Source organism: Anolis sagrei, chromosome 2 (genome assembly GCF_037176765.1).
Source record: "Anolis sagrei isolate rAnoSag1 chromosome 2, rAnoSag1.mat, whole genome shotgun sequence".
Classification (NCBI taxonomy): domain Eukaryota; kingdom Metazoa; phylum Chordata; class Lepidosauria; order Squamata; family Dactyloidae; genus Anolis; species Anolis sagrei.
The window spans coordinates 142,940,990-142,966,379 of record NC_090022.1 but is presented as its reverse complement, the minus strand read 5'-3'; the positions used below and the strand labels follow the sequence as shown (position 1 = coordinate 142,966,379).

Genomic DNA, 25,390 nt, shown 5'->3' with positions numbered 1-25,390 from the left:
TAAAAAAACCTCTGGTCTCCTTCCATCATCTTTATCCAGACAAATCACACCATCTGTTACAAAGCCGGAGGATTTGCAGATTTTTTTCTGAATGGAAACTACTTTGAAGATGTGATAAACATAGAATGGGTTGTATTTTGGGGTCAGTGCACCATGCTTGCTTCTTCTAATGGTACTTTGATGCTTAGTGTTAGAAACAGAAGAGTAGAGTTGATGGATAGATGCAAGTTTAGTTCACAAACCTCCCACTAAGTTATTCTTGGGTTAGTAACAGATTCAAAAAAACTTCTTCAGCCAAGGCACAACTTTTGTTGACAATGTGCAATACACCTTTTGGTTCCAAAGATTATCTCAAACCAAACTGCTATTTGGTTCTTGTTATGTCTATTAAGTTCAAAACTGCATTTGATCAATCAACACAGGTGACACAGTTTATTTATTTTACTTATTTAGCATATCAGGAGCGAACCAAGGGCATGGTTGTAATGTATTTTCCTGGTGGAGTGTGGGATTCATACATTTGGAAATATGTCCAGAAATGCCATATATATACTATGCAGTGACATGGAGATCTGCATCCTCTCCAATGCCTCAGAGAGGAAAGCTGGGACACGAGGCAAGACACATCAAATGACAAACATTGTTAATAAGAAAAAACATACAAGCTATGAAAAGGTGCAGGAGTTTGGCTTTGCCTGAATTTACAGGGAAAAAGCAAGATAACTCCCCCTCCTCTTGCCTTTTTTTCTGCTAAGTAACTGAATGCAAAATACTTTTGCACTTTGAACTCAGTTTACAATAAGAGAAGATGGAAACAGGAAGATTTTTAGAGCAGGACAGATCCCAAACAATTAGAATAAATGAGTTATGGTAGTTTTCTTGGATAAGAGAAAACTAGTGTGGTGTAGCTGTTAGGATGTAGAATATAATTGTGTGAGGTGGCAGTTTTGGTAGTACATGCAACAATGAAACTCACTGAATAATCATTGGTCTGACCTACCTTCACAGCCTGACTTATCTCATCAGGCAGTTGTGACACATTGGTTGGCCCCATAGCAGTTGATGGTGAATTCATGCCCAGGTTTTAATTCTAACTTTAATATCCGTTAAATTTATTTTAGGAAGACTGTTCAGCTCCTTTAAAGCAGTGGTTTCCAACCTGCTTTTTGACCAGGGACCACTCTCCAACATTAGTACCAAAAGGATAACAAATCATTTTTTGGTCAACTTTAGATTCGGGTTGGTTATTTGGTGTGCTGATTCAGAAAACGGCATTGGATAGACTACACCAGCTCTAGTTTCTGATACATTACATATGCCATCCAGTAGTCGCCATCTGCTTACCCACAGAAAACCATATTTAATAAGGTATAATAAGAGGGCTTTGCGAGACCAGTGGTTCTTGTTGCAACAGTGTAGTCATATTTTAGTTCTTGCGGGCCACTGGTGGTCCATAGACCACAGGCTGGAAACCACTGCTTTAAAACTATCCTAAAACCCAGAGTGAATTCACTGCCCCACTAAAATGGGAACCACGACTGATGAAGCCTGTGCCCGCCACCATAAGTTTATTGGAAGAAAGAGAAAATATAAATGCAACCCAATAATTATTTTAAAAGATGATATGGTAATACAGTAGAGTCTCACTTATCCAATATAAAAAGGCCAGCAGAACACTGGAAAAGTGAAAATGTTGGATAATAAGGAGTGGCAGCATGCAGATACCATTTTAGTGTACCACTAAAAACTAAGCATCTAGACTGAGGTAATTTTTCCAGCATTTTCCCTTTCTATAAAGTTTTCCATTATTAAAGGTTCTGTAATTTCATTTATATGTATAATTAGTGAAGAAACTGAATCATATTAAGCTTCTCTTCCCTACAGTAATAGAATCCTTTAGTGAAGCAGAAAGTGATTCAAGTAAACCTGGATCTGACTTTGCCTCAATCTTTAAGTTAATTAAGTATTGAAAATGATTCTACAAATAGTGATTAAGAATCAGGAGGTGCCCATGGTCACTCTAGAATAGAATTAAACTCTTATGGCAAGGGGGCTGGTCTGCTGAATTAATGGAGTCCTAAATACTATTGCACTTGGAATTTTTTTGCACCAGTTGATGTAAGGCTAAAGAAAGAATCCGAGGAGAAAGAAAAGCTGAGACATTTTAAAGTAGCTAAAGATCTGTTATGGCAGAAGTTTAATTGGGACAGTTTGGTATACATACATGTGTATTTTTATATGTTTACAATGTACAGAAGTTATTGATACTGTGTATATGTTTAACTGTTAGAATATATTTGTTTTGGTAACAGTAGCTGAAAGCTAGAGCTAACTGGTTGTATCCACAGGAGGTTGCCAAGGAGACCAGGCAGGAGAAGGAGAAGTGGGCGGAGCCTAGCAAGATAATGTTTTCTGTGTTTTGAAATGAAGCAGTTCAGTTGGGGGTTTGGAGTCGGAGTGAGCAGTTGAGAGAGGAGAGTGGAGAAGCAGTGTGTGAATAGCCAGAGGTTTCTTCAGTCTAGGGAGGCTGAAGGGGGAAACCTAACTAGTTTCATTAGTCAGAGAGGACTAAGGGAAGCTTGTTTAGATCACTAGTTAGGAAAGAACTAGAGATCTAGGACTTGATCAAGAAAGGATCAAATAAGAAAGCTATTCACCTCAGGAACCATTGTGTATGAAAGTACTTCACCACAGTAAAAGTCAATTACAAGTTGTATCATCCAGAAGTGTGAACTGTATTGCAAACCAAGTTACATTCAATGTTCTCTAAGTTATCCCAAGTTAACCAACAGCCTGCAACCATATGCTTTGTACAAAATAAACTTATTAACTTTTGTTTGAAGACTGTGTCATCTCCATTTATCTGCGTCTCGGGAGCCAGTTCTCATCGGCAATACCTCACGTTGGTGGCAGTTACCTGAATTACATTTATAATCATCCACACCTGTATAACTGGTGGCAGAATTTAAGAGAAGACAGTACAATTAGTGACGGCAGGTGGGTTCTTTAAAGTTAAAAACCCTATACCCTGTCTGTTGTTGGAATTACAGCACCTTCGCAATTGGCACAATTGTACAACTGGTGCGTGCAGACTTCGCAAATTGGTGGCAGCCCTGTACAATTGGCGTACAATCTTTACAATAGGGCTAGCATCACCGCAACAACATATGAAAACCTATTTTTCAAAATTGGTAGCTAATGTACTCTGGCAGAAAGGGACATTTTAGTACTCTATGCAGCTCTTGGAAGGTCCCAAAGAAATCAAATTAGCCCCTGGACTTGCTGCAATTGTCTGGGTTTTTTTTTTTCTGCCAATATCGCCAGTTCAAGAAACTTGAAACCAAAAAACAAACAAACCGAGAAGCTATGATTAAATGTGTGGCATATAGGAGAGTGTTTGTTTTTATCATGCTTCTAAGCAGTGGACTAGCTACCCTTTGGCATTACAATCAACCCCAATTCTTGAAGCTTTGGAGATAAGTATCAAGCCACGTTTGTTTGGTGTGATAACTAAACCGTATTAATGATATCTAAATTTAAATAGTTTTTATTTTATAATAGCTAGCTACCCAGAGCACTGTTTTTTAGTGCAGGGTTAAAGATAAAGAACCCTTGGCTCTCCTGAATTACAGCTGCCATGATTCCTTGCAACTGGAAGTTTCTCAGTATGCTGCCTGCAGTTTCTGAGAGTTGAGCATCCAAAGCATCTGGTTGGCCAAAAGTTTTCCCACTTGCAATCTAAAGTAAAGATGCAAAACTTTTAAAATAAATATATTCTCAGTAGCATGGATCAGCAGGACCAATGGGCAGAGATGATAGGCACTGTAGTCCAACATCATGGGACGAAGAGGATTATAAGTTCTCCACTTTTGATCTATACATCTTCCTTGATATATTTCTGTATGTGCCTTGAAGGTGATTCGGTCTAAGGGTGCATCTACATTGCAGAATTAATGCACTTTAATATCTATGGGTCAATGGTATGGAATCCTGGAAACTCTAATCTGGTGAGGCACCAGCACGCATTGGCAAAGAAGACTAAAGCTGACCTTGTAAAACTACAATGCTTGTGAGTCTATAGCATTGAGCTAAGACAGTTAAAATAGTCTCAAACTACATTAACTTTGCAGTGTAGATGTACCCAAAAACGAAACCAGTAACAGGAAAGAACAGCTGCATCTACTAGGAAAAAAATGCAGAGAGTATCAGTGGCTCAGTAACAAGAGCAGCAAAGGGCTATTGCTTTCCTGTCCTGTTTGATCTGATCGATGGAGATCTTTTGTCCTCAGGGATGGAACACAGACTAGCCAGGCCTGCTCTTGCACAGCTTTTTGTCCGCTGTATCTAACAAGTAGCTCAATACTTGTCTGGAGTGCCTCTGGTGAAATCTCCAGACCCTTTCCTGCTGTTTTCAAACAGTGTGGGTGTTAGGGTTTAGGGTTTCCAAGAATGGAAATAGGAGAGGGCTCCTGTTCCTCCATTGCTTGTGTAGGGGGATTTGCAGCAGGTCACAGTGAACGGGCACACATGCGGGGGCATGGGCTCACCAGCACTCTAAATGCACAAGCTTAGGAGTCCCCCCAAAGGCCCAGGCAGCAGTGCAAGGAGGAGGCCACAAGTTGGATTCTTACTACAAAGGCTTTTATTGCGGGCCCAGCAATAATGACAAAATGCATACAGAAGTGCATGAAAAGGCTTTGCTGCCACTTGAAATGTGGTTGCAAGGCCTTTTTTATCACTTCCACAGAAAATTGAAAGCACATTCCCATTGGTGTATAGAGATCAATCATTTCATTGGTCTAAGTTGGCTATACAGTGTTCATTGGCTCTTTATAATTCTAACAGACAGCAAGGCACATGTGGGATCTTAACAATGGCACAACTATAGTCTATTGTTCGCTAGCCATGAACACTCAGATGGAAAGTATCTATAGGTCGATACTTCAAGCGACTGGGAAATTAGGGGAGTACAAGCTAACTAGTTCTGCCCTGATGGACTTTTATACTTGAAAACTACCTTCCTCTTTGCAGTAATGTTTTCACAAACTGTCAGCACCTTCTGCAAACAAAGGCCTCTGCAAATCGGGACATATGGGATTTACAGTCATTGAAAGCATCCACGAAAATCCCCCTTTAAAACTATGTCTCCCTCAACACAACCCCAAAACACTAGTTTTTAAGAGAGTTTTAAATTCTATTACAGAGGTATTGTTTTAAAAATGTAAATAATTTGATTTCAATACTAATTTTTGAATATTAGTACAAATTGTTTATGCTTTATCCAGAAGGGACCAGACTGGATTTTTCTTCCAGATGTTGGACTATCTGTACTTTGCATATAGGTACATCAAACCTTCCAAATGACGCACAAACATGTCACGGTGTATCACTTCCAGTGTGTCTATGTGTTGCATGAACGTAATGACAAACTTCCAAGTGTGTGAAATAAGCCATATATTTAAATATGTATAAATGAAAGATTTCCATGAGACATCTTGTGTCCCCATACATTTTGTTACATATTTGTGCCCCCATACATTACACTTTATGTACATGATTATCTTTGTGTCTTTTATCGGGGTCAGTTTAACCCCTGGTTATGCCAGCAAAACTGAATTATGGTACGTGTCTAAAAAGTGTCACCAACGTGAAGCATTTGAAAAGCTTGAAGGTACATAATGAAATTGAAATTAGAGGTACCTATGTTGTTGCTTATGATGCTTGCTTTTATTGTTTTTGATGTTGTTGTTTTTATGCCATTTTATATTTTGCTGTTTTGTTTTTAACTGTATGTTGTCTGGGCATGGCCCCATGTAAGCCGCCCTGAGTCCCTTCGGGGAGATGGAGGCAGGGTAGAAAAATTATTATTATTATTATTATTATCTTGGAGATGGGGATATAAATCTAAACACAAAATTCATGTACACATCACATACCTCTTATGGCCAGAAGGTAATTATATACAACATTTTCAGTAGTTTTGTGCAAGTATGTTGAAAAAGTCAATTTTGGTATTCTGAGTAAGAGATGCTCAACCTATAATTGTGTTAGAACAGGCATGGGCAAACTTGGGCCCTCTGGGTGTTTTGGACTTCAACTCCCACAATTCCTAACAGCCTAAAGAATAACAGTACAATTAATATTGTGGTTGTTAAACTGTGGGCCAACGTTGGAGGGAATGCTGGATGTTGAGGACAGTAACAATACTGTGGTAATACTAATGTCATATCAGCTTCCACGGGGTTGAGGGTGCCTTCTCTCAGCCCTGCTGTGTGTTTGGTATCTCTGAGGCTTCCTGAGCGAGTCCCTTCTGATACCTCAGTGGTTACCTTGGCGACGCTTCCTCGCGAGGGGCGGGGCGGCGAGTCAGAAGAACGCGAACGCACCCCCCGCGGCCGCCGTAGTCGGAGCCAGAGAGAACCTGATACACCTCTTTACCGCGACAAGAGCAGCTCCACCGGTAGGGTTTCTTCGTTGGTGTTTGCAATTCTCGCGAGACGAAGCGAGATAGAAGGGAGGGAAGGGGGGTGTGTGAAAAAAAATGACCTGTCCCACGTGACAGGAAAAAGCATGGGCCTGTGCGCGCGGGGGTGGGCGCGTGTGGGGCTTCCAGCCGCCCTCGCGGAGAGGGGAGGGTGGGCCCCCTGGCGGCCAGGGCTCCGTCTCCATGGCAACGGCGGAGCGGCCTACCGAGGCGGGAGTACGGGCCCGCGATGGCGGCGGCAGCGGGAGGAAGAGTGGAGTCAACGGAACAAGACGGTGCTGACTTACCTGGCGGCCGGGGTGGTGGGCATGGCGGGCTTGTCCTACGCGGCGGTGCCGCTCTATCGGCTCTACTGCCAGGTGGGTGCCAAGCCGTTCGTGAGGCCTACAGAGGGGGGGGGAGGGGGGGGAAGGGAGCCCTCTCCTCACACAAACCTCTCAAGGTCGTTGTGCAGCCGAAGAAAGAAGCAGGAAGAGCTAGTGCAGGAATGGACAAACTTCGGCCCGCCAGGTGTTTTGGACTTCCAACTCCCTGTTAGGAATTGTGGGAGTTGAGGTCCAAAACATCTGGAGGGCCAACGTTAATAATAATAATAATAATAATAATAATAATAATGGACTTTATTTGTACCCCGCTCTATCTCCCCGATGGGGACTCGGTGCTGCTTACATAAGGCCAGGCCCAAAACAATTACATGAAATAAAACAAAACCAAAAATGCAAATAATAAACAATAATAACGCAATTACATAAAACAAAAGACAACATAGCAATATAAAATTACAATAAACACAATCACAATAACATGGGCGAGCTACATGTAATGGATAAAAGAAACTGGGTAGAAACAGATGAAAAACTCACGTGAGATAAACACGTGATTATTTGCGGAGGAGATCTCGTTTTAGTGGAGGTCGTGAAGCAAAGCTTTCCTATAGGGGGAAATGCACTCCAATAACAGAAACCGGTAAAACTAAGCACTAGTTTGTTGTTGTTCATTCGTTCAGTCGTCTCCGACTCTTCGTGACCTCATGGACCAGCCGATGCCAGAGCTCCCTGTCGGCCGTCACCACCCCCAGCTCCTTCAAGGTCAGTCCAGTCACTTCAAGGATGCCATCCATCCATCTTGCCCTTGGTCAGCCCCTCTTCTTTTTGCCTTCCACTTTCCCCAGCATAATTGTCTTCTCTAGGCTTTGCTGTCTCATCATGATGTGGCCAAAGTCTTTCAACTTAGTCTCTAGTATCCTTCCCTCCAATGAGCAGTCGGGCTTTATTTCCTGGAGGATGGACTGGTTGGATCTTCTCGCAGTACAAGGCACTCTCAGAACTTTCCTCCAGCACCACAGTTCAAAAGCATCGATCTTCCTTCGCTCAGCCTTCCCTAAGGTCCAGCTCTAAAATCATCCAGGCGTCCCCTGGGCAACGTCCTTGCAGATGGCCAATTCTCTCACACCAGAAGTGACTTGCAGTTTCTCAAGTCACTCCTGACACAACAACAACAACAAAAAACCCAAGGGTCTCAGGGTGCTTCACAACGTAAATTATACAGTACAGTACAGTACATAAAATGGAATAAACAATTAATAACACCACCAATCAATATAAAACACAAGATATGACACAAACAAACAAATTATCAACAAAAATGATAAAACAGATTAAAAACATAATGGTTCCTATGAGCTAAAAGGGGTCTGCTACCCCAGTCGAGGTATATCCATATCACAGAGATTGACTAATCATTGCAAAAAGCCAGTTTAAATAGTCATGTCTTCAAGTCCTTCCTAAATGTCCAAAGACAAAGGTTAACACCCCTCTGGTGTTTGTTTTGCTGTCTGTGCCCCTATCTAGAAAATTTCACCTCACTGTCTGTCCCTGTGATAATTGGCTTTTGAGTAATATTATTTCTTATCTGCCTCTCCTTGTAGCTGGCAGTGGGTTGCAGAATAATTAAAACACAAACATGGTAAAACCACCACAAATACATATACCTTGTACTTTGCCCAGGAAATAATTGACAGCGACTTTAGGATTATTATTTATTATATTTATTTATCTCCCCCGAAGGGGACTCAAAGCACCTTAACATAAAAGCATCATCATAACCATTTAAAATATACAAATATGCGAACATTAAAACAGGATTAAACATAAACAGTATTAAAAATTCCCAGTTAAAAACCATTAAAACAAATTCAATGTTAAAAACCACATCACCCCTGAATTAATCTTAACCGTCTTCATCTTTAAAAGCCTGCCTGAATAAAAAGGTTTTAGCCTGCTGCCAGAAGGACAACAGGGAGGGCGCCATTCTGACTTCCATGAGTAGGGAGTTCCCAGGGTTACGTGTAATATGGTCACTCCTGGATGTTCCTGTAATCAAGCTGGCTGCCTCATTTTTAACCAACTGGAGTTTCTGTACTTGGTACAAAGGTAGCCCAATGTAAAGTGCATTGCAGAAGTCCCAACATTGAGGTTACCAGTACATGCACTACAATCTTCAGGTCTTTCAAATCTGGCTTGTTGTGGAAACAAACACTGGTTATAAAGCTTCATTGAAGACACCTTTCCCCCATGATAACTCTTTCAGGAGAGAATTTCTCTTCCAAGGGAGAAGATTTTACTCACTTAATGTCGTCTCACTCTTGGTTTTAACTGTGAGTCATTTGTAAGGCGGATGTTTGTAACTCCCAGACTACCTATATAGCCAGTAAACTAGAATGTTTGTGGAGAAAGTAGAAAGTGTGGAACCAAACAACATTCAGGTTTCTATAAGTACTGGGTAATTGAATCTTTTCTTAATAATTTTATTTAGAAATAATGAGAGAAATTGAAGGAATCAAAGCAATACAAAAAAGCAAGATTTTCATAATATACATATAAGACTAAAATTACTACATCTAACACAACTAAATCTAAAACACTTAAAATCAGTCTGTTCCTTAAACAGTCTGTTCCCAAGCATTTTAGACAAAAGAGATTCAACCTGTAATAGATCTGGATCAAACGGCATCACTTTTCTTCATTTTTTAAAAAAAGATGATCCACCTATTGTAGCAGGTATTGTTTTAGGAAAGGGGGAATTTCTCTTCTTTTTGAGATAGGGGAGGATATCTTATTTAAGATAATGCCTGTGTTAATTTGTTTATGAGAAAAGTTTAAAAGTCATGCAAGAGTTGTGTACAGCAGCTATTTGTTAGAGGGAGAGATTTTTTTTTCAGAATATTGATCTCTGTAGTCACCCAGTTAAGCCAAATAATGGGAAAGTCAGAACACTCACAATTGTGTATTAAACTGTGGAATTTGCTACAGTGGGGCGTGATTATGGGCTGTCATTTGAAAACCCTGAAAGGTAGTTGGACAAATCAAGGAGGTTAAAGCTGGCAGTGACTAATGGTTATATGACTGTACACTACTTTGAGGATTAAAGGCATGATGCCTCTAAATACAGGGTGAGGCAGCATAATTTCCTTTCTTTCAAAATATAATAAAACCCATTGTATGAATAAGATTTTTTAAAAAATGTAGGCGCATACCTAAAGTTTTGTTTTACGTAGTTTTTAAGATCAAATTAGGTAGGTGACGTCACCCATTCTCCATACACTGAGTAAACCGATTTCTGGTGTTTGTCATGACTCTTGCCAGCATAGCAGGAGTTATGTTGGCAGTTTCTTCCTGGATGTTGGTCTTCAAATCTTGTAGGGTCCTTGGACTGTTCACATAAACATGGGATTTCAAAAAAACCGATAGAAAAAAATCACAAGGGGCCAAATCTGGAGAGCGGGCCAGCCACTCCAAACCTGCTCGAAAAGTAGGCTTCAACAGCAAAAGCACGCTCCTCAATGTTCCAACGCATGATGGCGACTGAACTGTGTCAAAAAAACCCCCTTTATACTCCCACCTCTCGAACGAGACCACTAACTCTCCGCTACGTCTTCAACTGACTGAATGGCGCACATTCTAAAAAAGGAAGTTATGCTGTCTCACCCTGTACCAATTTGATGGGAAATAATAGTGAGAGGAGACTATTACTCTCCTGTCCTAATTATGAAGTTTCTATAACATCTAAGTAGGTAGGATTTGACTACTGATAAGCACGATTCTTCTTTATAGAGGTTTCTTGAACAATCAGTAATACTCAGTAATTTCCACGACACCTTTTAAAGTCATCTTTTAAGATATTATGTCTTTAGCAAGACTGTTTCTGTTTAAATTCTTGGTTCCTTTCAATTTGTTTTCAATTAGACCATTAATTATTGGGGATTTTTTCCTTCTAAGGCTACTGGACTTGGTGGATCAGCAGTAGCAGGTCATGGTTCAGACCAGATTGAGACGATGGAACCTGTAAAAGATCGCATCATTAAAGTTACCTTCAATGCAGATGTACACGCAAGCCTTCAGTGGAATTTCAGGCCTCAACAGACAGAAGTATATGTAAGTAATTAAAATATGTGATTGTTGTTACCGTGTTCCTTCAAGTTGTTCATAATTTAGGGCAAGGGTCCTCAAACTTTTTAAACAGAGGGCCAGGTCACAGTCCCTCAAACTGTTGGAGGGCCGGATTATAATTTGAAAAAAAAAATGAATGAATTTCTATGCACATCGCACACATCTTATTTGTAGTGCAAAAAAAAAAAAACCACTTTAAAACAATACAATAATTAAAATGAAGATCAATTTTAACAAATATAAACTTATTAGTATTTCAATGGGAAGTATGGAGCTGCTTTTGGCTGATGAGATAGGGTGGTTGTTGTTGTGTGCTCTTTCAAGTCATTTCAGACTTAGGTTGACCCTGAGCAAGGGCCAGTTAAATCCGGCCCCCGAGCCTTAGTTTGAGAACCCCTGATTTAGGACAACCTTAAAGTGAACCACTTTGCTCTGTTAAATGCCAAAATACTGTCAAATTGAATTGTTTTTGCTCCCCCATTGCACATACTTTCTGTTTATCCACTACACTTCATATATTCACTCAGGAGTGATGAATACCTATTCAATTTTTATCCTGTTGACCAAGGTATTGTGATGCCTATGTCTTATCCTTGCATTGTGAATTGACAGTTTTCCATTATTTTTGGTTGCTAGACTATATAATTATTCCATTGCTGCTTCTTTCAACTGCAAGATTCTATGTTTGCTATTCTTCATTATGCTATTCTAAGCCACATTTTTTATGTTTGCAAAATAACAAAGGAAAGCTGGCGAAAATGTACCCTTGCTATCAAACATTTAAGGAATTATGGAGCAGGCTCATGGGAATGGAGTGAGATTTAAGGGGGTGTGTGTGTAGTTTTTAAGTGTACTTGTAAATGTATTTAATTTTTTTACTCTATAAAACAAAATATTGTTTTTTTGTTTTTATATTAATATTTAATACATTTGCTCTGTTCTAATGTATACTTACTGTCAGTTGCTTTGACTCTATATCAAAAGAAAGGTGGAGTAAAAATGAAGTAAATAACATAAAATCAAGTTATGAGGTTATTTTGCCAAGATTTGTTCAGAAGAGGCTTGCCTTTGCCTTCCTCTGAGGCTAAGAGAATGTGACTTGGCCAAGCAGGGACCCTGGTCTCCTGAGTCCAACACTCAAAGCACTTTACACCATTCTGGCTCTCAACATGGAAAGAGTATTTAAGTAAGAGATGTTTTGCCTTATAATTCAAGCATGGAGTCTGCATGCTGCGCTGTAGCCTCACAGTTCATTTAGGCTCTGTCTGTTGAACAGTAGGAGTCCATTGTTGGTACATTCTTTTTGATAATTTAGTCTCATTCTGAATCCATTTACCATTTATCTTTATTAGTATCTGTTATGAAACACTGAAAGCAAAAGTGAACACATACATTAAAGCCTTGATGTTGGTTTGGATTTGCTGCACAATTATTGTTAATATTTGTAACTTTTTGGTTGCAGTCAGTTTGATTCATATTAAGTAGAGCAACTTATGGAATTGAGTTGTTGCCAAGGGCAAATAAAGATTGCCCCAGGCATCTAAACTCATCTCTGTTGGTGCTTCCTTTTTGCTGAGAGAATAGAAATATTAATTTTCCACAGCTAAGAAAATACCGTCTGTCATTTTTGAATCCTTTTGACAGGAAAAGTGCTCTCAACACTGGGTGATCCCTAGTGTCATGCTGTTTTATTCATTTGCACAGCACAGTAATATGCTGGGGAGATTTCTTTTCCTTAGCTGTCATGCATTTGTCCCCATGCTTCATCTATCTGGAAATAAAACATTTTGTTTGAATTTTCAGTTGTTTCTTGATGTAGAACTATTTTACAATGCAACATTGGAGACATTCTAACACAAAAAGCCAACAAGTGCACCAGGTAGTTTGTCTCTGCAGAATGAGAATTAAGCATATCAACCTAATCATCTGTAATTATAAGTACAGGTGTAGTGATTTTGAAACAAAATTGTGGTTCAGTACTGGAAAGGAACAATATAACTTACATTACCATTTTATTTTATTTTATTTGGTTATAGGTTGTTCCAGGGGAAACTGCACTGGCGTTTTACAAAGCAAAGAATCCAACTGATAAACCTATCATTGGCATTTCTACCTACAATGTAGTACCTTTTGAAGCTGGGCAATATTTCAACAAGATACAAGTAGGTGAAATATGCTTACTGGAACAGATTGCTGCCAGTTAACCAAGCATTTCCTAGTATATTATAGTTGGAGTCCTCAGTATTAGTTACTGGAGATGCCACTCCCTCTTCTCATAGCTTTTCCTCTTGACTCGGCTGCAGGTGGTGTTTTGGTGGCACTGTTTCCCCTTTTATAAAACTTGAGTGGTTTTCAGTAGTTCAAAATATTAATTTGCAAATTATAAACTAATGGAATATTATGAACTACTGCAAATACAGACACCATACTAACATACATAACTACTTTGTCTTTTATGGGAAAGAGTGAAATTTTATTCTTTAATAGGCACTATTTTTTAAAAAAAAGCATTTTTAAACATTTTGGCAAAGTATCTCCCCTAACATCAAATATTATCTGCAAAGCGGACTGTAGAGATAGTGTTGGTTTAGCATGGGATTTTTTTTTTAAAAAAAAACACATTCTTTTTTCTCTCCAAACAATCTAGTGCTTTTGTTTTGAAGAACAACGACTTAATCCTCATGAAGAAGTAGACATGCCAGTATTTTTCTTCATTGATCCTGAATTTGCAGAAGACCCAAGGATGGCTAATGTTGACTTGATTACTCTTTCATACACTTTTTTTGAAGCAAAAGAAGGGCAGAAATTGCCCCTTCCGGGCTACAATTAATAAAACACCACCTCGATTGGATTCCTGTGCTCTTCGATATTGATGACTCAGAGGCTATGGAGGAGGCTACTGAAAAACAAAACTGTGCTCCAGATGTTGAATAGTAATAGATGTGCCATTCTTTTGAAGATGCAATATTTAATTTTATACAGAGCAACTATGATTGTGAATAAAAATAAACAATACTCAATGTATAGTATGAGTTAGTTTCATAACTCAATTCATAGGATATGTCTGGGTAGTGAAAGCAGTGCTTTTGGAAGACTTGTATTTTAATAAGGGTTATTTGGAATCATTTGCAGAAATGCTAGTTGTAAATAAGGTACCCAATGGAAAAATGCAAAAGCATGTAGTTGTATAGCTACAGGTTTTAAGGTATCACTACTTGATGTGAGTTTACCTGTTCATACATATGAGAAGAAGCATTGTGTCAGACATTTTGTCAGGGCTTTTAACAAAAATGCAGGTGGTATTATATAATGGAATATATTGAAGCTCACCTATTCTGTACAGTCCTCTTAAAATTCTACTACCTAAATTCACATTTCAGTGAGTAATCTGTAATCAATCAAAGTAAAAGGAGAACAATTCCTATGAGACACCCAATTTAACAAAATATACAGCTTGTCTGTTACTCATTTCCAAACATAATAACTCAAGGGAAAACTTCAATCCTAGTAACCTCTGCTATTAAAGTGACTTCTCAGTGACATACCAATACTTCACTTCTATTCTTTGTTTTCTTTCGTTGTTGCTTTGAAAGGTGATAATCTATTTAATCTGTGAATTACAGCTGTGCCTCTTACAATGACTGCTTGGCTAAGAGAGGATGTTACTGTCACTGCTATTTAAAAAGGAATAGTTTCTGACTATTAACTGCATAGCATTCTGATTTGGTGAGTGACAATCACTGATGAATGTATAATGACTTGAACAATTGTTGCTTTCTGCAACAATGTTATGTTTCTGTTCTTAAAATGTACAGTAGACTCTGTTACCCAGTACCCATGGGGAATGGTAGACGCCGGATAAATCTAGTTTTGGTTGCTTGAGAGTTACTATTAAAAATATGATACCACATATCACAAAATCTATATTGACTATAATTATACTGAACTATAGTAGATAAAAGTGAATAAAACAAAGATGAACTAAATGCAACACAATTTTACTGTATTACAAAACAGCTTTGTGAATGCAGCATTTTTTCAATTTTCCCCTGGTTGCTTGAGCATTATGGTTAACCCAGTCTACTGTATTTTGAAGCCATATAAAAGGTAACACTAGTGATATTGCAAACTTTATTGTATTGTGAAAACAAGGTTTGGGCAGGAGTATTCTTAAAATATGTATTCTTAAAATACATAACTTTTTAAAAATATGATACTTCTATTAAAGCAACAAGCCAAATGAACAATTATAACTTACTGAAAAGGTTGTGGGGGGGGGGGGGTAGTGTTTTTTAACTGAAGGAATTGTCAAATTAACCTTGTTATGTTTTTAGGGAAACATTTTGGATGAACTAAAGCCCTGTGTCTTGCTTTAGTGGGGAATAAATGTTTCTGGAGGCTTCCAAAAGTATTGTTCCTATTTTGATCCAATACTATGCTAAAAGATTTGGCAGGGTGTTTACAAATCCTATTCATTCCTAATATTCAATATGATTATAGCTTATGAAGGGTCATACAAAGGGGAATGTCCTGCAAATGTTGGAGGACATTCAAACACTCAACTTTAGAAGTGCAATATGGTATTAGAAACAGTCGTGTCTTTGAGATTGTTAAGAAAAATACCACTTTGATGTGTAAGAACAGCAATTATCCATATCTATGCATTCAACCATACACAGCTTGGAAATATTTCCATCCTAGCTCCCATGAATCCCCCAAAGCAATGCTTGATTTTGCCATTTTATATAAGGGACACCACTTTACTATGTCGTTGTTTATGATACTTGAGTAACAGCTGATTTTGGTATCTACAGGGGGTCCTGGAATTACAGTGGATATCAGGGCAGAGAATAGCATTCTTACCACTCCCTCTTAATGACCGATAACATTTATGGACAGCAGTACCTGCAAGAATCTACACAACACCCCATCACAGCCCCATTTTAGTGGATATCTTACTTGTAAAAAAGCTAAACAGCTTGGTATTAGTGCTCTGCAATGTGTCTGAGTCCCACAGGACACAAACCAAGACAGCTTTGTGGGCTTAGTGCAGCAGCTGGATATACACACACAATCAAGGTCTAGTAATTACTGTGAATATTGGTCATTCAAATGATATATGTGAATATGACAAAAGGCCTTAATTTCCCCAGTGCATCCTGCAGCTGGCATAGGGTCATACCTTGCAGAGATGGGATTCCCATTTTAATAAAGGAAATTGCTTGTGCCAGGCTAGTTCTCAGTCCCACGTTGTTGTCCCTTTTCTTCCTCTTGCACATCTCTATATTTGGTTGGCAACTGAGAGTGATGTCAGTGTAGCGAGTCCCCATTAGAGAACACTATTAAAAAGCATTGCACTTTAGTGTCTATCCTTTTTACATCATCTGTTCATCCGGTGTTCTTATCTCGTGTGATCACCAAGATCCTTTATGCCTTTTTCACTGTTCCTGCCGATTTTGCTGAAACTTGCTTAGCCTAATGCTAAATATTTTGAGCTACTCAGTTCATTTTTTTTTTTGCCAGAGAAACTTTTGTCAATGCCCCTTCAACAGTCATTCTTCTGGCACTCAGGAGCTTTAGCTAAAGACTCTCCCATTACATAGCAGTAGCAAGCATCAGGAAAAATTTAACAAGATCCAAAGAGAAAGTATCATTGAAGCTCATTTTGAAAGGTTTTTTAAAAATACACATAGTAGCCTCCTAATCTGCTCCCTCTTTCTTTGTGTGTTGAAGAAAAGTTATTGAATGCAGTCTTTTCCTGATGATCCAATGAGAGATCACCCAGGCTTCGTGTTAAGATTTATCCCCTTCTGCGTTCCTTAGTTCTGGCCACACAGCCCGGAAAACTCACAACAACTGAGCTGGGTATTTTCAGCTCAATAAAGAGAAAACAAGAGTGACATGAATGCACTTTTGAATACCTTGAGGGCAACTACAAAGGGGAGGCAATAAGACTATTATTTGATGCTCCACAGCATGTGAGTCAAATGGAGTCAGATTTCAATTGAGCATTTGAAGGAGCATCCTGATCATAAGAGCAGTTCAGCCATGGAACCAATTGCTGAGAGGTGATGGAGTCTGCTTCTCTGAGCATTTCATAAAAAGCCTGGACAGTTTCTTGGTGGGGATACTTTAGCTGGAGATCCTGCAGCGAGTGGACTTGATGGCCCATACATATACTATGTAGCAACGACTTAACAGAAATGTCAGGAGAAAAATAGATGACAACAGAACAAACCAACTAACAAAGTGTGGTGCTTACAGAGAATCGTATGTAAAAAAGTGAAAGAATGTCTTAAAACAGCTGTACAGCTGATTGAACCATCTAGTTAGTAAAAACTCCTTTTCAATCTCAGATTGTTTACTTGGATTATAAAAAGCATAGCTGTTATAAAACATTTAAACATTATTTAAATAGAAGTCAGACTTAGGGTATCCATTTCCAGTGCAAAGCACTGATCTGAGTGGTTAATTGTAATGACACCTTTAACCTAAATTTCACGCAAACTCTTGAGAAAAGTGCATATTGTATTTTAATCAGAGAAAAGGCACTTCCAGTCACACTTTAAATGTTCTGTGATTCTATGACTAAGTAAGTATGCATGATAGCTGAAAGACAACCTCAGTAGCTGGAGACATGGAAAAGCAGTAATAGACGTTAGGGAGAAGTCATCCCCAAAGTACCACTGTGGTAGAGTGTTCATGGTTTTTCCTGTTCCACTGACTCCGTTAGCACCTTACTATAGTTACTCCAAATAGAGCCTCCACTGGGAATAGTTATACCTGTTACGTCACAGTGGTTTTCAACTTGTAGGTCGCCAGATGTTTTGGCCTTCAACTCCCAGAAATCCTGGCCTTCAACTCCCAGAAATCCTAACATCTGGTAAACTGGCTGGGATTTCTGGGAGTTGTAGGCCAAAACACCTGGGGACCCACAGGTTGAGAACCACTGTGTTAGGACCTTTGTGGAATGTGTACAGTATTTAACTCCCCTTGAAGGGAAAACACATGTATCCAGAACAGGGGTTCTAAAGGCTGGCAAGACAGAAGAAGTTCAATTACAACAAAATCTCTTTTTAAGTTCTTAGTGATTCTCTTTGCTTTGGAACTAGTTGGACACATTCAGGATAATTAGTGTATTAAATAGGTTTACAGGAAAGTGCTGTAGTGATTAATCATAGGGCAAAAACGAATTTTCAAGAAATAAGAATTCTACATACAGGGCTATCACGTTAATATCATGAGGTGGATATACTGTAGAACAGGGACAAGGAATACGTGATCCCACCAAACGCTGCCTAGGGCAGGTGAGCAGCTGCAATCCAACAACAGTTGGGGTGTCACAAATGTATCATTCCTGAGACTGGACAAAATCCATCCTGCAAAGAACACTGTTAGAAGGTCCTGTGGTCATAGTTATCCCGCAATACTCCTATCTCTTGAGTCACCAACTATGAAGCCTGCTGATACTTTGGTCTCAGGTGTGTGATTGCTCATCCTTAATTCAGTCTTTAAAGCACATCTGATGCCAATCTGGTTATACATAACTAAGTTCCTGTTCTGGCACTTAGATATATTTCCTTCAAAAAATTATTCACTTGTTATTACAATGAATACATTGTGAAATAAATGTACCTTATTCAAGTACAGTCACACTTAAGACCTGGATCTTATGCTACTTACAAGATTCCCCCCCCCCCCCCCCACCCAAAAACACAGCATCCTAAATAAGTTGTAGGCTTGGGCCTAAAGTATGTACAAGTAGAACCTTGTGTCCTTAAAGGCCAGATGAACCTAATGTAATGCATTTAAGGCAGAATAAGTAGGGCTGATGGTTTAGGTGGTTTCCAAGCTGATTGATCAATCTAATATTTTTTTCTCTGCCTGTCCAGAAATTGTCTTTCCCTTTACTGACATGTATGCCAGCAAAATAGTCTCTAATGTTGGCAAAGGTAAGTTGTTTTCTTGGGCTTCTGCTTCTAGCAGCTGCTGTTATTTTTTACACTTGCTTTGAAGAGATGCGCATCGATTTCTTCATAAATAGGTCTGGAAATCAAAGGATAAGATAAGTCACTATTTCACAACATGTAACAATCTAAAGATTAGTCAATAAGGCAGTGATAGCAACCAGGAACACTGTATTGTCACAATAAAGCATTCCTTCTGGGCATTCTTCCCAATAATCAATTCTATGTAGCAGGAAGGCAGAAGTGGTGTTATATGCTACAGCCAAAATTCATATTCCGTTTCAGTTAAGGTGTGGGCTAAAGACACAATTTACAGGCAAAGAAAGTCTCCTATTTGTAATGTAACATAATACTATGCTATGACAGGTTGGAAGGTCGAATCTAGGGAGAATGTGGATGAGCTCCCTCTGTCAGCTCCAGCTCCCCAAGCGGGGACATTAGAGAAGCCTGGTAAAACATCAAAACATCCAGGTGTCCCCTGGGCAATGTCCTTGCAGATGGCCAATTCTCTCACACCAGAAGCGACTTGCAGTTTCTCAAGTTGCTCATGACACACACACACACACACAAATACTATTTCCCTAACTTAGTACTATATATAGCAGGCATGGGCAAACTGGCTTTTCAGGTCTTTTAGACTTCAACTCCCACAATTCCAAACAGCTGGTAAGATGGCTGGGATTCGATCCAATGTCATATGGACAAACTTCTCTTAGTACAGAACTTCCCCATCCTCTCCTCTCCATTCATGTTTCAGAAAATGAATGGCTATTGTAGTAATTGTTAATTGTTTATTGTTTATTAATTGGGCAATGTATTAAGTTGATAACTGCTTTTATACTGTAACATTGAATTCTGCTGTCTCTTGTTGTGAACCGCTGTGAGTCGCCTCCGGGCTGAGAACAGCGGTATATAAGTAAGGTAAATAAATAAAATAAGATCCTCCAACCTTCAAGGCTCTCCATGGGATTAGACAAGGGAGTCTGTTTTGCCATTGGATGGATGCCATTAGATATGACCCTGATCATATCTAAACTCCCTGATCATTGCACCTGGTCTTGAAAAAGCGGTTTATCATAATTTTGATGTTCTGATATGGGACAGGCTATATGCATGCTGCGTTGAGTTCTTACAAGAATTGAGCAAGGAATTGCTCAGTAATTCTTAACATTACTTACTCTGGCTTGTCACTGGGAGCCAAAGGATCAAATTCCATGAGTTCATAATAATTAGGAGGTGGTGGGTTGATTTTTGATGTATCTGTGGAAGAAGGAGTGAGAGAAAGTTTATACTATATATTAAAATATTTTAAGTTCATATTTTACCTTACCTTTTTGGTTCTGATAGCAAGAATCCTAATTACCCTCACTATTCATTTTCTGCCATAAGTTTGGACACAAGGTAAACATTGGGGAATGAGTGAAAGATTAGGAAGAGGTAGGATTTTGGTAACAATAACATCCACACTAAAACTAGTATAGTCCATACATTCAAAGACTTCCATTCATTTCTACAATAATAGAAAAAAAACTACTGGTTTTGTAAGAGTTATTTTTCAGAATTTGTCTTCATCTTTCACATTTATCAAGGCTGAGAATCATGTGGGCATTGGAAGCCACCATATTCCACAACCCAACTCCCAATTTTAAGATGGAAAAAACCCCTTTTAAGCCAGGAGGAGAAAAAACATTAAAAATCACTGGGAAAGTCTTGCCCCAGGAACATCCCCTACCTACACACACACAGCCCCCAGCTCAAAAGGTGCCCAGGAATTGTGAAATGCCACTTCCTGTGTGCCAAATGATGCTCACAATAGGATGCTACTGTCCTCTAATACACATACTGGGCTTTTTCAATTGATGACCAAGTTACACGATTCAAAAGCAAATCCAACTTTCTCCCTGGAGATCACTTCCTTGCCTCCACAACCAAAGTATGTCTATAGATGGGCATAACATTTGCATAGCACATATTTGTAATAAAGCTAAAGATCTGTAGGCTTCAATTGTGCATTTATTTCTCCCGAGAACAAGTGATCTGGCGTCATCTTTCCACAGGCATCTATATGTCTTACAATTCATCCATAGCGGGCCTGTTATCCAAGTTCTCTACTAACTGATGTACGGAAATGTCACAAGTTATTTAATTCACTGCAGTTGTTCAGATTTACCTGTTGGCTGTGTATCTCTTGAACCATTACTCTGAAGGCTTACTGGATACAAAGGCACTGTATTTAAATATGTATTTACCTGAGGAAACAAAGGGAATTAAATCAGGTATGCAGGAAGATGGAAAGATGGATTAGTTAATTAACTGAGCATAACATCCGGATTTATGTTTGTATTGTTTACCATGATACAATGTGTATCCACATACACACTCAGGGTGGCTGCTTGAATCAACATTGACAGAATTATATTAACATTAATTTTACTTGTACACTTGTCTATATATTTGAGCTAGTACAGAGCCAGCTTCTAGATATATAAGTACAAGCCTAGATGTTGGCTCTATACTAGTTCAAGCATATAGACACCTGTACAGAACTACAACAGGTTGATAAAAGCAACTGAACCCAACTTCAGAAAACACACTGCTTTTGAAACTTATCCATTTCTATGCAGAAGATATAGAGGTCCTATTTTAAGGGTTGAGATAGAATCAAAATATCTCTTGGGATCCTGAAACAAACGTCTGGTTTCTTTGGATCCCGGACACTTTGTTTTTTCAGTTGATTTAAGGATAATAACTACCCTATTTACTCCTATTTCTCAACTTCCCTTCAAATTTTCAATTGTACACTCATTAGACTAGAGATCTGTTAGACCATATCTTTGAAAAATGTTACAAATATAAATGGCATTTTAAATAACAATATCCTTATTTCAAATTGTCAATGTCCTCATATATCTGAAGCCTGGATTTAGTGTGGAAGGAGAGAACTATTTAGCAGAATGGGTGTTGCCAAAGTTGTTTGGTTGTCATCTATGCCAAAAACCAGTCTACTTATGTTATTCACTCATACCTCCTCCCACACCAAATCTAGGTTTCAGGTCAAGACTGACAGGAAGCAAGACGAGAAAGACTTTAACTTTCATTAATCAGGGCTCTAAATGAAAGTGTTATTTGTCAATCAGTATTATGTTGTGATTGCTATTACAACCTGTTCAGTTAAGTCTTTAAAAATCTTCCTTCATTAAGCAGTGTGATTCAACTCCCCACCAACCACTACCACTTAAGAGTTTACAGTTACACTATTTACTGTTTACAATTTAGTGTTGTGAAAAGGATTGCTGGGTCAGTAGTATCTGGATCAAGCTAAGGTATTGTAATATGTAAAAAGATGTCACCATTAAAGTTATAGTCAATGTCAGTTTTCCAGGCAAGTCAGAGGCCCTGTTCTGATTACTCTTGCATAATTAAAGCCACTTCTGGTGTGAGAGAATTGGCCATCTGCAAGGACGTCGCCCAGAGGATGCCCGGATGTTTGATGTTTTGCCATCCTTGTGGGAGGCTTCTCTCATGTCTCCACATGGGGAGCTGGAGCTGACAGAGGGTGCTCAACCCACTCTCCCTGGATTCGAACTGCTGACCTGTCAGCAGTCTTGCCGGCACAAGGCTACTAGAAAAAGGGGTATTGTGCTAATGAAACCACAGTTATGGAATGGCATTGTTATGGAGATAAGTCTGATGCAGTATTTGTGGTCTCAGCATCATATAAAAAATACTTTACTGGAACCATTTAAACAACTAATGTAGCCTGGGTTTCCCACACTTTACGGTCTGATTCATAGCTCAGGTGGCACAGGTTTTCCAGTTCTAAAATTTGCCTTTTAATTCATGAGCTGCTGCTACTGCTGCATTTATGGTTCTCTGGTTAAGATTTTTTGGGGTTCTGGCCTTTGTATTTGCACTGTTGTTTTTTTATTTGAGCTGCCCAGAGAACTTTGCTATGAAGTAACAGGAAAATATTTGTTTATGATCATTTTCTTCATTTTTAAAATGTCTCTCTGTCACTTCATCGGCCCATTTTACTTGTTCTCCCCATTGTTTCTTGTATTCTCTCTCAACCTGCTGATTACTGTCATGGGAATAACGAGTGTGGTTCCAACAACCAAGCAGCAGTGTTTCTGTGTTGCCACAATCACATTTGCCGCTTCACTGGTCACTATCCATACCTTTTCATTCATTGCTGTCTTCACTTCCAAATGATTTACTAGCTATTCGGCATTTCTCTCCAATTCCTCCCTAAAGATTTTTTATATATTTTCAAATCAAAGATTTCTCTCACCTGCCAATGTATAGATTTTGCTATACACAGCAGTATTTTCACCTTCCCCAGTCTACTCGCAAACCTATATGCTCACCAAACCTGTTTCAGAAGCTTCCTTTGGAGCATATTTAGAGGGGGCTGCAGGAAGAAGAATTGCTGCCCTTCATGTTCTAGTAATGGAAGTTATTCAATTTGGATGGATGAATTAATAATAAGCCAAAATTATCCTAAGTCTTTCTAGTGGATCAGGATTTTATTCACATACAAGCTGCACTGTTTCACATATCTTAAATTATATGAAGGATAAAGATGACTCTGGGAGGGACCAGGTCAGTTTCTCCTTCTACCCTACACGTATTAAGAGGTACACAAAGTATCTTATTTGAGGTAATTGCAACTGAGCCAGAACTGAGAAAATGTTTGCTACTTACATTGACATAGGTTTGGCCACCTGCAAGGCTTTGGCATGTATTTTGTGCTTCTGTTATAAACCTAAAAAAGGAAAGGAATGTATTACAAGCCACCAAGCAATCATCACGTCCCCTCAAAAGTCATCACAGAACATCCAAACTTCTCAAAAGTCATCACAGAACATCCAAACTTCTTGCTTCTTCTTTGTCTCTGATCTTCATTTCAATTTATCCAATTTGCTTGCAGCACACATAGCAGCCCTCCATAAATTACCCCATAATAGGAAACATTACCCAATAATTACCCTATTTTATCTGTTCAGCATCTACCTAGTTGGGGTATTTTATGATCCTCCAATTTCTATTTGGGCAAACCTTCATATCTGCCTTAAACATTTACATGATTTAAAAACAGTACTTACAAAGACTGTGAAGTATTTGTAGTAGGAAGTGAAGATAATTGAGGGTAAAGTGGCAGCTGGGTAGGATGAGGGCTTGGAACAGCGGCACTTTGTGACTGGCAATCTTTAAAAAGAGGGGAAAGCCAGTTAGCTGAATTCACTTGAACTGCCAACAAAATATGGCTTATTTATTTGTTTCTAACATATTCAAGCTATTTTCCTTCTCACAAAATGAACAGACTCCTTACTTCTCACTGAGCAGTACTCCAGTCAGTGGTAGGAGAGAATGGGAATTTCTGGTTAGTGCACAGTTAGTGAGTTAGTGTGCAGCACTAGAAATCGGAACACTTGATATGGGGTTTCAGATAGAGAAAAGCATACATGGATCTGAAATACTGGGGGTAGGACTACTCCCTCTTGTCTTCTTTGAGTGTGTCCTGGTCTCTTGGTCACAGCCCTCATTGCCTAAGCATTAGAAAAGGAGTGGGCACATAGCAGTCCTAGGAAAACATCCGTCCTTGACCTAATTTTTTGAGTTGTTTAGATTTATTTTAAAAGGCAATTACAAGCAATCTCTGGAGAGGGCAAACTCTCTCCTACAAGAAAAAGAGAAAAATGGTGGCCCTGCTCACTGCTGGCACACATTCCTGGACAGATTGGCCCCTGTGAGAAGGCAGACCATTGCACTAGATAACTGTGTAATTTCTCTTATCTCTGAGAGGTATGCAGTGTGGTCCAGAAACTTTAACAAATATGAGAAAAGGGTGTCCAAGTAGCACCTCCTCCATTTGAAATATATTCTCAGCCCAAGTACATGATCTGGACTCAGAGAAATTTCCCCAAGGTTCACGGTATGCTCTTAAAATGCTGAAGATGTTCTTTACTTAGTTCTGACGGCTGAGGAGTCACTGGGCCAGCTCCCCCAGGCTTTGGCACAATAGCAGGAACGCTACACTCAAGATCCAGCAAATCACACGAAGGAGCAGTCGGCTGGGTGCCATCAACCTGAAAATTAAGGAGACCAGAGCTTGTGCCAAGTGTTGCCTTGAAGTGCAAATCTAATGCCCAATGTACAATAAGCTGTTTCAATAAAGGCGTTGTGAGTTTCTTTTTCAAGCAGAACTTGACAGCAGGAAGGTTCTATTCAACTATGGCAGGGCAGAAATTAGGGATCCCTCCAGATGTTGGATTGGAGCTCCTAGCAGCCAATGGTGCAGTCCAACAACATCTGGAAGGAGCATGATTTCCACCCAATTTGATGCTGTGATCTCCAGTTTGCTATGCACTAGCTCTACCTACCTACCTACTAGAAGAGCACTAGGCCGAACAGGGTATAGGATTACAGCCTGTGCTGGACGGGGTCGCACTCCCCTTGAAGGCGCAGGTTCGCAGCTTGGGTGTGACCCT

General features: G+C 39.3%; 3 protein-coding genes across 5 annotated transcripts in view; 1 reads left to right on the top strand and 2 right to left on the bottom strand.

The window, feature by feature from the left end:
• Window positions 1-7,495, bottom strand: part of STXBP4 (syntaxin binding protein 4) — a 141,859-nt gene extending 134,364 nt beyond the window's left edge. Inside the window, exon 1 of one of the 2 annotated variants that reach the window (XM_067463931.1) lies at window positions 7,348-7,495. The gene's annotated coding sequence lies outside the window, so the exon portion shown is untranslated. Of the gene's footprint in view, window positions 1-6,329; window positions 6,411-7,347 lie in introns of those variants that run through there. The other variant, XM_067463930.1, reaches the window with a different exon arrangement.
• Window positions 6,540-15,340, top strand: COX11 (cytochrome c oxidase copper chaperone COX11). Its single transcript, XM_060763995.2, has 4 exons — window positions 6,540-6,843; window positions 10,762-10,917; window positions 12,969-13,094; window positions 13,580-15,340. The coding sequence occupies exons 1-4, from the start codon at window positions 6,571-6,573 to the stop codon at window positions 13,760-13,762; spliced, it is 738 nt and encodes a 245-aa protein (XP_060619978.1). The 5' UTR covers window positions 6,540-6,570; the 3' UTR covers window positions 13,763-15,340.
• Window positions 15,341-18,639: 3,299 nt separating this feature from the next.
• The window catches only part of TOM1L1 (target of myb1 like 1 membrane trafficking protein), a 48,163-nt gene continuing 41,412 nt past the window's right edge, over window positions 18,640-25,390 (bottom strand). For both annotated transcript variants that reach the window (XM_060763993.2, XM_060763994.2), the window contains 6 exons: window positions 24,868-24,988; window positions 24,005-24,107; window positions 23,604-23,664; window positions 21,070-21,148; window positions 20,078-20,159; window positions 18,640-18,978 (listed from right to left, as the gene is read on the bottom strand). In XM_060763993.2, coding sequence (XP_060619976.2) covers window positions 18,912-18,978; window positions 20,078-20,159; window positions 21,070-21,148; window positions 23,604-23,664; window positions 24,005-24,107; window positions 24,868-24,988 — 513 coding nt within the window. In that variant the 3' untranslated portion in view covers window positions 18,640-18,911. The remainder of the gene's footprint in view (window positions 18,979-20,077; window positions 20,160-21,069; window positions 21,149-23,603; window positions 23,665-24,004; window positions 24,108-24,867; window positions 24,989-25,390) is intronic.